The sequence below is a fragment of the Cavia porcellus genome, unplaced genomic scaffold (assembly GCF_034190915.1).
Source record: "Cavia porcellus strain 051 isolate PalLab524CR breed Dunkin Hartley unplaced genomic scaffold, mCavPor4.1 scaffold_1, whole genome shotgun sequence".
Taxonomy (NCBI): Eukaryota; Metazoa; Chordata; class Mammalia; order Rodentia; family Caviidae; genus Cavia; species Cavia porcellus.
This window is the reverse complement of record NW_026947484.1, coordinates 94,937,990-94,951,898: the sequence shown is the minus strand read 5'-3', so window position 1 is coordinate 94,951,898 and position 13,909 is coordinate 94,937,990. Positions and strand designations below refer to the sequence as shown.

General features: G+C 38.0%; 1 protein-coding gene across 5 annotated transcripts in view; it reads left to right on the top strand.

The window, feature by feature from the left end:
- Mllt3 (MLLT3 super elongation complex subunit) overlaps positions 1 to 13,909 on the top strand; it is a 260,325-nt gene that overhangs the window by 236,279 nt on the left and 10,137 nt on the right. For all 5 annotated transcript variants that reach the window (XM_063251854.1, XM_063251858.1, XM_063251833.1 and 2 more), the window contains 5 exons: positions 2,221 to 2,296; positions 4,005 to 4,134; positions 6,268 to 6,367; positions 12,010 to 12,081; positions 13,509 to 13,580. In XM_063251854.1, coding sequence (XP_063107924.1) covers positions 2,221 to 2,296; positions 4,005 to 4,134; positions 6,268 to 6,367; positions 12,010 to 12,081; positions 13,509 to 13,580 — 450 coding nt within the window. The remainder of the gene's footprint in view (positions 1 to 2,220; positions 2,297 to 4,004; positions 4,135 to 6,267; positions 6,368 to 12,009; positions 12,082 to 13,508; positions 13,581 to 13,909) is intronic.

The following is a 13,909-nucleotide window of genomic DNA, read 5'->3' as shown; positions in this document are numbered from 1 at the left end:
GAAAGAAACTGCTCAAAAGGGAAGAACAACTGAGATGTGGGAAAGGAGAAAATTATGTGTATACATACGATAGATAAGGTAATTATACTGTTAATCTACCAACAGTTTTGTGATTTCATTGTTTGATCAATTTTTCATGTCTATATATGAGCAACTACTTTGAAGATAACAATATGCAATATATTAACCATTGTTAATCTCTTATTTTCATGTTTTGAAATTCTGTATCATTTTTTCTTCTTTTTAACATAAAAAAATCACTCTCATAAATAGCTCTGGCAGAGTGGCTTCTTCAGGTCCAGTGCAGCGTGTACTGGTCAGGCAGAATGGCAAATTAGCAATCTCTGCTCACTCTAGTAAGACCTTATTTTTGGCTCCCAAATGGTTTCCAGAGCTATCAAAATAATACCATTTGCAGGCACTTTTCATGGTTAAAAAGAGCAACTTGGAGAGGAAAAGGAGTACTCTTTGGGCCCTCGGAGAACTGTTTTACAGCTGGGCATTGCACATAAATGCTAACTGAATTCCCTTTCAGTTGTGTAATTTGCCATTGGGGCTCTTCCATGGAAGAGCCACTCAACAGAAATGAAGAGTACCTCACACAGACATTTGTGCTTGTAAACCAACTCTTCTTTGTGGGCTTCAAACAGCAATGTGTAGTAGGACATTGTACTATAATTCTCAAGTAAGTCTTGTGGTGGTGAATGGTTTGTTGCTGCCTGCTGTTCATTAGGAGAGCCAGTCTGGCTCTTTTCCTGCAGAGTAAGTGGTAGATTGTTGACACCTGTTTTCCCATCCAGCTAGAGGATGTGAAGTGTTTATTAGGAATGCCTGAAAGTGCTTCCTTGTGTCCACATAGGCAGAGCTTGCTGCTACTTAGGGAGAAGAGGAGAGTGGAAGGGCATTCCTGGGAAGGGAGATGAAAAAGTGGCAAGAAACTGCAGTATAAACTAAACCGAGATTCTCATCCTCGTTTAACAGCTTCTGATTGTGCTTTTAGCTCTTGCTCTGATTTGATCCCTCATTGAGCAAAGGAAAATGAATACATGTTCTACCCAGGGGGAGACCTCAGATATTTCCAAATAACACAAGTATATAGTCGAGACATTAGAAATGGGTAGAAATATTCACTCTTACACTCAAGAGTATCAATATTAAGTTATTTAAAAGTAAATTTGCCCCTAAATAAAGTTCAAAGATTTTGCATACTTCTATCTGCTCTAACCTATCTTTACCATAAAGTGTCTCATAAAAAGTAGCACACAGTGGAACAGAGGGTCTTATGTCTGCTGTTAGCCACTGATAAGTGGTACCTGCTTATTCAGTGTATTATTCCAAGTATGAGTGGAAAACAACAAGCACCAGGCAGACCCTGATTGATTACATGCTGTCTGTCTCCTGTCTGACTGGGAGACAATATCCAGTGGAGCAGCCTATGGAGTAAGAGTGTGTTGCATACAGTGTATTGCATCGTGTCTAACCTGGTATGTCTTCAGTAGGCTTGGAGAAAACAGAGCCAAGTGTAGTGTGTCAAGAGGATGACTGTAGAGCTTGTGTGTGTTAAAGGATGAGGTGAATTCACTGAGCATAAGAGGTTGAAGTGTGTGAATGATACTTTTCCATTGCCATTCAGTGTGTGTGTGTGTGTGTGTGTGTGTGTGTGTGTGCGCGCGTGTGTACAGAGTGGCAACATTTTTGCCTGACTCATTTGTGGAACTTGGCTGATTCTCAGGAATATTGGCTTCCACTTGTGAACTGTGTGCAGGGTTAGGGTTAGGTCATGGCCTTGGACCAGAGTAAAATCAACTAGCTCATAATGTGATTGAACTGATGACCTTAATCATATTACCACTGTGTTTTAACCAGTTGAGTCAATCAAACATTGCCGAAAAAGTGATTAAGATTAGAGAGGGATCTACGTAGCCGTAAACAGGAATGAAATCAAAGCCAAGTCCTAACCTCAGATAACACGTAGGTGTTTATCTATTTATCTTAAGGTTTTATGCTTGTTTTTATATCTAATAATAAGGTGAACAAAACAGAAAGGACACCATGAGTCTCCTGTGATAGTTCTTGATATCATGAAATACGTAATCATTTTTCTTGCACAGTGTCACCGTGCTTTTGCCGAGTCTGCGTTGACAAACGATATTGTTTTCGATTTTAGATGTGTAGTGTCCCATAAATTTATTGATGATGCCTTTCTCTTCTTCTCTAAAGTCCGAGCAACCCAGTCCTGCCAGTTCCAGCTCCAGCTCCAGCTCCAGCTTCACACCGTCCCAGACCAGGCAACAAGGTATCAAAAGCTCCCAGGCAAACTAGGAGACATTTTTCTCATAAAACATCTTAATGAATTGATTTATGGCCTATCTTCTCCTGTGTTATTATTTGAATGATAACTTGGCTTTTATGCAGTTGCATTTATTTCCCCAAGGAATGCACTTGAGTATTGTTCTGATCTACAAGGCCGGCTCTTGAAATTCCCCCTCTCCAGCGCCTTCCATCAGATTCCCATTTTACAAAAGGATTATAGACACAGCCCATTCCAGGGAGTTCCCAGAGGAAATACAATAGTTAAAGCTGGACTTTGGAGGCTTTGATGAAGAGAAATACGTTTTTGCTTTTCCTCTTTGAATAGTTTTCATTTTTTGATTGTTCTGCAGATAAGTAGAACCTTGTTTTTAAAAGCAAGTTGATAAAATATATTGATAAAATATATTTCCTTAAAATATGTATTTTTTTAAATATATTTTCTTCTGTTCATGATCAAGTGTTAATCTAAATTCAGAATAAAGAAAATTAAACTGGCACATGTAACTAACTTTTTTTTTGACGTATTTCTCTAAACTTTAACTACGGGCTTTTTCTAATTTTTACAAAAAATCATTCAGTGTCAAATAGTTTGTTGAGGATCATAATGAGCCTCACCTTTCATTGACTACAACTGAATTCTTAATGGCCTTGAATGTTTAAATCATTGTATGTGTTTGGACTAAGGTTAAGTTTCCAAAATAAATAAATAAATAAAATACAGTGACAGTTTGGGCTATTTCACAAACCTTGTTCCACTGACTGCTGAAGATATAAGCCCACTACAAAACCAGAGAAATTTGTAGTTTGCCAAGTGAAGATTGCAGGATGTAGACATGTCTTTCAGCACTGGGTTCGTGAGAGCTCAGATACTCCTGCCATAGATTACACTTTAGGTAATGCCTAACCCAGAATGAAGCTACCTCTCTTAATTCATTTTCTTTACAATCTCTTAAGGTTGATTTCATCACATTTGAGTAATGAAATGGAAAAATGCATAAATGAGTGTGTGTGTTCAGTTCTGCCTTATTCTAAGTTGAACTTAGTTATAGGGGAATTTTTTTCCGGCTAATACTGAGTACTCTTTTGGATTTTCTGTGCACTGAGTTTTACCACAAATTTCTTAAAAAAAATAAAATGAAGATTTGGTAAATAAAATTGTTGTGGCAAGACTTTCTGTCCAAGATCTATATGAAGATCAGAAATAGGACATCATACCATGGAATTGAAATACTTTATAATCTGAACTTGACTGAACTGCTTGCTTGACCTGAAATTGACCTTGAAATAAAAGCAACAGCTAGACCTTAATAGATCAAAAACTACCACACAAAGGCTGCACTGCCATGAACAAGTTACTACCACAATGATTTATTAATCTCAGCTTTTCAATACATGGATTAACTTAACAAAACTTCCAATTTACTAGTCAATCTTTCTGTTTCTTTTTACATATAGTTTTTCTTAGAGAAGAAAAATACATAGAAAAAGCCTGTGTAGTAGATTCTTTAATGAGTGGTTAGGTATAGGATGCACTGAAGAAATACAAATTTTTGTACCAACTTTTGTTGCAAGTAGAGGATAGTGGTTAGTTTTAATCAGTATTCAGTACAGCAAGCGTTCCCATGTCTAATATGGTGAAGTGTGTTTGAAATAGTATGTTTGATTGCCTGTGGTTCACTGTCATTGATCAGGTCCCTTAAGGTCTATAATGAAAGATCTGCATTCTGATGACAATGAGGAGGAATCGGATGAGGCAGAGGATAATGACAATGACTCTGAAATGGAAAGACCTGTAAATAGAGGAGGCAGCCGAAGCCGCAGGTGAGTGCATTGGAAGGAGAGAGGTTCTCTGGGAAGGAGTCAAGCCTTTTCAGTTACAGTAAATGTGAGATACCAGTAATAGCAGCAGTAGGTTTTTATACTTATTTAAAACCAGGGCACTTAGCAAGCTTACAATCACCTTTCACGGGGAACTATTTTTCTCTTTTCTCAGAATCTTCTAAGACATTAGAGGAAAAAGTCACTGCAGAAGTTCTTGTGGTTTGAAGGTAGTAGGACTGATGGCTAAACTAGTCTATTTTCATGTGAAGAATTTGTACAGATCTGCTGCTGGAGGTAGTCTCAGAATGAAGAAATGTGTTTGCTGTTTATGGTTAGAATACATAATTGGTTCTGGTGAATTATGTGTGTGACCTAATTAAAATTAGGATCACCTGTGTGTGTTTTCCAGAAACTAAATTCCTTTTAAGTGTGCTGACAATTAGGTTCCTTAAGTAGCTTTAGTACTGTGAGGCATAATTCCACATTATAAGATGGTAATTCATGTCACTTATAATTAATAGTCAACTTGAAATTGCCTTGAGGATTTCATTTCTTTATCATGAGGAAAACAAATAGGCATGCTCATTTTAATGTGTTTTGAGTAGAAAAAAATATGAATCTACTTGAACTTAAAATCCAATTACATTTATAATATATTGCATTAAGTCTTTCCCCCATTATCCATAACTGTTTAGTTGGCCCTGAAATTCCTAGAAAGAATACATTCTTTACCTAAACCTGAGGGACACTGCTTCCTAATTGGCAATTCCTTAATGTCATTTGAGAAGAGCCTCTCTGTGGTACACACCCTGTCAGATGTCTCAATGACTGCACCTGTGGCATATTCAGCACTTCTGTCTCCACTTTGTCCCAAACTCACAGGACCCTTTACAGTATTGGCCTTGAACACTTCTCTCTAAAAATATTTCTTCTGACAAGGAAGAAGCTAGTTGGGGCTGGGGGACACTAAAAATGGGACTGAAACCTGGAATTAAAGAACACAATTAGCCCAATAAAATCTTGACCGTTGGCTGCTTTCTAGTTTTGCTGCTCAAAACATGCATGACTTAGTCTCACAAATTGTTGTTCAGATCTGGGTGTTCTGTGATTAGTGGCCTCCGCCACTTTCCATCCCATCTGCTGTCAGAAGGGTCAGATCTTACATGCTGATGAGTTGAATGAGGTAGATACATTGATGGGGACACTTTACCGCTTAACTGTGTTGTTAGCACAGTGGTTCCGGTGTAACATTTGATCTCCTTTGCACTTGTGAGATCTCAGCTGTTTAATCAGTTTAAATACTCAGCCTTCCACTCCAGTTGTGAAGCATTTTAAAGCAGCGCTTCAAATGAACACTTCATTAATGTAATTTTGTTAAGAAAACAAGTTCCATAAGTTTTTGCAATAAGAATGTCCTAGTGTATCTTTTTCGTTTTCTATCTTGTACCTTGTCTATCTGAGTATGTAAGACAGCCAGAATGTGATTGCCTATTCAGAGAGATTTCTAAACTCTTTTCTGTCTCTGGGAATATTATATTAGGTTACTGTATAACCAGAGAGTGGGAGCAAACACTGAAGCACTCTTCTAAAGGAGAGCATGCATTCAGTAGCGAAGAATAAAGAACTGTCTACTCTCTGGAAGAAAATTCCATTTCATTCTGAAAAGAAAAATATAGGAGGTGGTGGTATTTTTGTTTTTAGTTGTTGAAAGATAGTTTCATTTCTGAAGCAGTGATCCCAAATGCACTGTTTCTTTGTGTTGTTGTTTATTTCCAACTAATTGCTGTATCAGTGGTCAGACTTGAAAGTTGTTACAGAACTGATTGGTGGCTCTGGGATATCAGGCTTCACACTCATCAGTGCAGTGCGGTAGCTGAGCAATTGATTTGGGCCACCTTGCTTGGGTTTGAATGCTAGAGCCACTGTTTTTAATTGTGTGACCAATCTGTCTACATCATAGTTTATGCACCTGTGAAATAGGAGATCATTAAAAGAGAAGTAGCAGGGGAACCACTTAATATGGCTCCAGGTACAAAGTAATTGCTAATACATGTCAGTGTTGTGGACATGTAGTTAGTGTTTGAATTCTTTGCCTGTTTGTAGTGATGTGTGTGTGACTTTACTTTTTTTCAGAGTTAGCTTGAGTGATGGCAGTGATAGTGAAAGCAGTTCTGCTTCTTCACCCCTACATCATGAACCTCCACCACCATTATTAAAAACCAACAACAACCAGGTAAATTGTGGTGTTTGCATTTTTCAAGACTGCAGAACTAGAAGTAATCATTTTATACTGCATACAAACTTTTCTTTTTCTTTCCTCTTTTATCATTTTTTTTCAATTTTAATTTTTTTACTAGTACATGTTTGCAGTGCATAATGATTGCTTTCCTCTTGGGGAGTTGCTGCATGTACATAACACATCTTAATTTCTTTTCATCCCTTTCCTTCCCCTTCTTCCCCCTCTCCATCTCTTGATCCTCTTGCCTTTTGCAAAAGATCTATCTCCCTATTTCCTATTATCTACTTTTTATTTTGTTCTTTATATTTTGGGTTTCTCATATAAGAGAAATCACTGCATACAGATTTGTATCTCAACATTAAACAAACTGCCTCTTGATGTCAAATAAATGGGAAATAACAGTCTTAGGAATAAACGCAAGATAAAAGAAGTTTTGTTGTTATGAGAAGATGATGTGTTCCACTGGATAGTTACGTAGGTGCTAAAAAGAGTGGTGGCAAAAAGTATTGCCCATGCACTGTTGAGTTTTATGTATTTTATGCTTAGCAGTAAGTAGGTGACTTCATTAGAAAGAATATAATATTTGGGGCTAGTAAAAGCCCAGGTCTTTGCTTTACTACTGGTAATTTACCAGGTGAAAATTAATTTTCGGACCCCTAATTTCTTCATTTCCATGTAACATGCCTACCTTTCAGGTGATTAGAAAGATAATGAATAATATATGTAAAGATCATGAGGTAGTACACAAACCTTCTTGGCACTTAGATGATGGTAGATGTTCATTACAGTGCTGTGTCTATTTTTTCATCCAGGAAAAAAAGGATCATCACGTTGGTTTGTAAGGAATAATTAATAAAATGCTGAGAATATAGTGCTATCATTGTTATAAACTGAGCTACATGAAAGCTAATTAATTTGACAGTCAATTGAGAACATAGTTGTTTGGATAAGGTCTAAGCAGAACTTCGAAGGCCATAATGAAGTGCCTTGGTAAATAAATGGGTGATTGAGATATTTTTATTACTCAGTAACATCAACCGTTTCCAAATATCATTAGTATTGTAAAGGTCTCATTGTACATTAAATTGACACTCATTACTGTAAGGTATTCTTGTCTTTTTATTTAGGCAGACTTGCTGTGACTTCTATAGCAATTGCTTAATTCAACTACTATAGAAATATTACAAATTAAAGAATGACATTTTCCTAAAATTATTGTTTTCGTAAGTGTCCTACAATTTTAAATAATCTTGCCCTTGAGTTTATAATCTCTTTTATTAGTTGAAAAGTCTATTTTGTAACTGGAGGCTTGCTTTATACATTTTATATACAACATAAGCAAAGCTCTCTTAATGTTTAAGATTCCTCATTTATAAAGTTTGCCTGGGACTTTAGTCCTCCTTTGTTAAGAGGGATGGTAGTGCTCCTTACTGCGCCAGGTACAGGTTGCCTGTGGTTTGTCTTAGAGAGGACCGGAAGCCCAGCATCCTGGCTCTGCTGCCCAGGTCCTCCCCATTGCAGACCAGCCATGTCTCTCTGCGATGGCTGCCTTCCACCACAGTTTTTAACATTTCAAAAGTAAAATCAAGCAAAGTGAAAAGTGGAGGAGCATGAACATTGTGGCCAATCAGTTGAAAACACTAGGGTGACTAAATAGGTAAGTTTGGATTCTTTTGTAAACTTGTGCTTCATTAAGACCTGACCAAACCATGGAATGTGGACCGTGCCTGTATTTTACATTCATATAAGACTCATTTAGGCCTGATTTCTGCCTGCAGGTGATGAGCTATCAAAATTGGGGTTGGGCAGTAACAGTGCTAGAACAGGAACATTGGCTGGTGTGTCCTCAGCAGCTTCCTTCAGCATCTCTCCAGTCCCTGAAGTTAGGGCTTGCTGAGGAAATGCCACCCCAACAAGTTCTTATCTTGACCCCACAAACCCTTTCTTCACAGGCAATCTTGAGTGGTCCCTGGCTTTAGAGAAAAGATTGTCAACTCTTTTTTAAAAAAATCTGTGTAGCAGAACAAAGCCCAAAACAGTATTATGCAGCTGGAGACGATAAAGATGCTGCATCTGTTTTGATAGCATGCCTCTTTTTCTTGGGTTTATTTGACAAACATAGCTTCATACATGTGAATCATCAGTCTTCCAATACAACTCACTTATGTGTTACTTTCTCTGTGTACCTAAAAGCATAATAAGAGTCATATGCTTTGTCACTTTCAGCGAAGTTTGACTAGGAAGTTTCTGTAGCATAGGAATGCTTACTTCCTCAGCTGTAGGTAATGCCGCCAAACAAGTAAGAAAAGGTTTCGAAAACTTTGTCCAATAAGGATTTATTAAACCCTCAGATCACCTTCGTTCAGTTAGGTATGGTGCTATTCAGAGACTTTCAAAACAATTACTAGTATGTTTTATGATTGTTTTCTGTGCTGATTGAGTAAGATAGAAAAATTTCTTAGAAACCTAAAGATCACTTAAATTTCACTCTGGAATTCCTCTTTATCTTATGTTTGGATGTGTGAGAGAGCGTGGAATGGTGGGGGGGGTGTCTGAAATTTCACATTAAACAAAACAGACAGAATCATACAGGGAAGGTATAATTCCAAAGTGGGAAACTTCTGAGATTCATTCCCCCATGCTGCTTGACAGCTCTCTTCCTGCAGTTGATGATTATCTCCTAAGTTTCTGTAACGTATAAGACACAGCTGAATTCTCTGTTGCTTTTTCTCAAGTCTTCCAAGGACTAAGGAAAGGGAAAAGTGCTAATTGAACCAAATATGTTCTAACTGTACTGAAATAAAGTGAACAGAGAGCTACATGTCAACAAGCCAAGTAATTAACCTGAGTATTATGAGAAGCTACTGATGATCATTAACATGAAAAATCTACCAATGGAGAATCCATCTGCTGAATAATTGAGTTGTCATTGCTCACAAAGGGATATAGAAAAATATAATCTTGAAATTTTGATTCTCAGGCTATATCCTCAGATTAAGGACAGAAGAACTACTAATTATAACTATCCTGTTTCACAGATTACCATATCAGCAGTTCATCTCAGCAGTCTGGGTGCCTGTGTTCCCCTCAATATTGTTTAATAGGAAATAAAGAGTATTGTACCATTTAAACAAGAGATGACTTTTTTTCATTCCAGACCTCCCTTGTGTGATTTTTTTTTTTTTTTTTTTTTTCTTTTTTGGTATCCAGAATCAAATTCAGGACCTTTCACTTGCCAGGGAGGTGCTATGCCACTGAGCTATATCTCTGACCCATGAATTTTTAAATAAAAACAAAATACTGGGTCATTTTAAACCAAGAGTATGTAATAGCAAGGGTGAAGAAGTGAGAGAAATCTAAAGGAAGGAAGTGATCTATTATGCCTGAGGTAAATACTTAGAATATCATAAATCACGCATCAGCCTGCCAGTCTTATTGAATGGAATTAAGAGTCTATCCAGTTAAACTGGTTTGAAATAAACCTGTGGAAGACAAGGTGTTGTACTTTTACATTCTGGAGTCGTTTTCCTAAAGATAAGAAATGATCATAAATAAAACAATTGTCTTTAACATGGCTCAGCTCTCTCCGAGTGAGGTTTTGACAAAGCTGTTTATTTTGGAGCGGGGAGAGATCAAAGCAGGAAGATTAACTGAGCCCTCTCTGGGCAGCCACTCAGTAACTGGAGGTCGGTCACTGACACCCGGAGCTTTTGTTCCTGCCATTGCAGCCTCAGAAGAAAGAAACTAGGATTTCAATGTATTTTGGCCTTCTGTGCTGCAGCATTTAGGGAATGTGTGGGGCGGGACTTCAGTGCCCCAGTGTTCTGTTTTCTGCTTTGAAGAGAAGGTGGACTCCAAACAGTAAAATTTCATTGCAAATATAGTGACCTGAGTCACTTTTTCCCCAGAGTGCAGGGCTAGGGACTGGGAACATGAGAAAAGGTGGACTGCAATGGGAACAAAATTCAGTTCTCCAGTGCACAAGGCATGCTGGCGGGCGCTGTATTTTTCCTCTTGCCGGAAGCCTCTGCATCACCCAGCCAAGTGTCTGTGTTGGCGAGGAGCGCCATCTACCGACCTGCTTACTCCTAGGTCTCTCTGAATGCTGATTTTCCCCGACGCCTCCTTAACAGTAGAGAGGAGGAAATTCTGGATGTAGTGGGATGTTGGTTTCCTTCATATCATTAAAAATGATTGCCTTGTCTCTGCTATTCAGTGATTTATTTGTGTTGCTCAAAGTATTGTAGTCAAATCAGGTATTTGGTTATCTTAATGTTAAAATGAAGAAATAAGTGTTAATCTCAGGAAAGAATATTAGAAGCACACTTCTGTCTCATGCATTATTCTCAACTTAGAAATATTTGCTCTTTTCCATAATGTCATGGTCCTATTCTCAATAAGTAAGATGAATATTAATAGATAGCATAAAAATTTGAAACTGAATTGAGAATCTGAGTTCAGCTCTCTCATTTCATCTTTTAAGACCCCAAAAACATTAAATAGGAATAGGACCAGAATTTAGACTGTAGGCCCAATGCTCTGCCCTTACCATTGCAAATTGAAAGTAGTTTCATTCTTAAAATCTATATGTTATGGAGCAAACACTATGAGCAAAGCTGTCACTAGGTAAGAGCAGGGAATGGTAAGGAGCAGTTGTAGGACTAGGACTCCTTACAGTAAATCCTTTGCATGGCATCTTTTTCTTTAATGTCAGTCTCTGTTTATAATGTGGCAATGAAGTTTTAGTGAGAAAGACAAATCGTCTTGCTTTTTATGTTTATGCAGCCTTGTAAAGACTTCATCATTAATAATGTTCTATTCCTAAACCTTTTACAGTGAGGGACATTTTAAAGTGTTTCCCTCAGAATCCTTAATTTTGAAGATCCTTTCCAGTAAATCAGTTGTATTTAGTAAATATTTTTCTCCTTTTTACTAATTAGAATCATAGCTCTCAGAGCTTCTATACTATGTAGAATGGTTCATAACTTAAACTGCATTTGAGCCAGATTACAATGACATCTTACCATGAATAATCTCCTAATTTCTCAAAATACAGGCTGTAGTCTTACCTCTGTATTTCTGGAGTTGGAGGAGCCCAGTTGAAGAGAAAGTGGTGGACTCTCTCTCAGTGTAACTGATGGCCACTTTCAATTACAAAGCTGCATTGGTTTAGTGGATATGAGTGACTATAAAATCTCAAAGTCAGGTACTACAAAGGGCATTTGAGGGTTTGTTTTTATCTTCCCTAGCCTACTTAGCACTGAAGTCATGCTGAACCAGCAGAATGAATAGGAAAAAAATCTTGCCAGAAGGGACTGTAATCTCAGAATAACTCAGCTGCTGTACATATGTGTGAGAGTGTTGTCACAAGAGAGAAGCAGCCTTAGAAGCTTAGACCAATTTCCTTATTATCAACTGTTTTTTAAAGTGGTTTACTTTGACTCAGCATTTCACTTACAAGTAATATATTGTCCAAGAGAAAGTAAGATTAGAAGAAAAATGTATAGAGAGGAAATGCTACTTGGAAAACACGGTTATTGTCCAACATTTCATTCAGTGAATGCCATTGTTTATGTGGGTGGCAACTACCAGGTGCTTGAAATAAAATTTAACACAGTGTTCTCTTTGATCCCTAGATTCTTGAAGTGAAAAGTCCAATAAAGCAAAGCAAATCAGATAAGCAAATAAAGAATGGTGAATGCGACAAGGTAAGTTTGCAGTCCATTGTTGTTCGTGCTGCCGCAGTCACAGAGCTTCTTCATTTCTTTGTGTTTCCCTGGGTCACCCTTGCTGGCTTGCCTTCCATTTGCTTTATCAAAAATGCCCAAGATTCCTAAGCAATGCATACGTCATCCCTGTGATTTATAGTTTATCTTCCTTGTCTTGCTTCAGTATTAAGGTTGGCTTTATGTTAACATTTGCATGGTGCCTACAATTGCAAGGGATTTAAGGGACACTAAGTTGGGAGGTAAGATTGTAGTAGACGTAACCAGTTAAGGAATGACAGATGGAGATGCACAAGACATCTGAGCCTGGTGTGGTGTGCTTTCCCAAGATGTGCATCATGCACTTGAAATCTGACTGCAACTCCTGGTGGGGTTGAAATCATCCAGTGTGGGCAGGGCCATAGTGTGTTTTGCAGAGACAGGGCAAAACTCTAATGCTTCACAAATCTTTCCCTTGCCTGAATTGAGCCTAGGTCTAGAGGTACCCATGCAGTTATGCTAACAAAGACATGAGTCTGAGTATGTGGAAAGAGCAGTGACCCCTGTGCTCTTTCAGGGAGCTCTCCACAGACCAGATGCTAATTTGGATAGTAAATTTTGTTTTTTATATGGTATTATTTTATTTTTTAGTCACTTGCTAGCATTGTTTACTAGCAGTGCTTAGTATAACCAGGAAGTGTGCATCCTTTTAAGAGTTAGACATAATTGGTGATATGCAATGATACTTCCATGTTTAAACGTAATCTTTTTTCTTAATCAAAAACTTTCTGAGATCAAAGAATTAAAAATTAAACTCACACTATAGCACTGAAATCCCCCCACATACCCACACACCTCAAAGAGGCCTTGTTGTGGAAAGGTGAGTCATTTATGCAAATTTTGTTAAGAGCAAATTGTACGGGAATTCCCCTCCCATCCTCATTCTGAAGCCAGCTTTCTAAAGAAAAAGATATAGTCAGGTAGAGATGGTAGAGGCATTTCAGCACTGAATACATGCAACCAAGTTACACAGGAAGAACCAGGATTCTCAGCTACTGCTTGTATGTTCTTTTTTTTTTTTAATTTTTTAAAGAGATTAAGACAAGGAGCACATAACCAAGCAGATCAAAACAGAACAATGTAAGTAACACAGTATTTCACCACAAGACAATCGTAATTAACAGTAGCTACCATAATGTCTCTTTCTTTGAAATAGTTGAGCATAACTTCATATACAATAGTATCAAACATTACAAAATAGTGTAAAACCATTCAAGAGAATGAAAGTATTACAGGGCCTTCAGAACCAAGTAACTGAAAATGAACAATGGCTACTATATATTGTCTCATTTTCCATAGAAAATTTGTTTATACTATTTTTAACTGATTCTTACAGGGCTTGTTTTTTTGTGGGTACTCTTGTCTTTCAGGCGTACCTAGATGAGCTGGTAGAGCTTCACAGAAGGTTAATGACGCTACGGGAAAGACACATTCTGCAGCAGGTGAGCAGTCCTTTAGCAAACTTGTCCCAGAAACCTCTAGGTCTAGTCTGTCCTTGGTTTCATAGTAGCACTTGGAGGTCATGCAACCCTGTATGAGCAGAATGGGGCTTATGACACCTGCAGAAATACCGGGGAGGAGTCTCATTTCTGAGGCCACCCAGTAATAATGCTCTGGAGCAATGTGGTGATTATCTGCCTCCCCCAGTGCCACAGATAATGAAAACTGAGCACTCTTGGAGGTGATACTAGAACTGGTGATCCCTCAGCCAGCTGATACTGTGAGGCAGGCTGAGGGAAGGGACAGTAGGGAAGCAGAAACCTTTGGGACC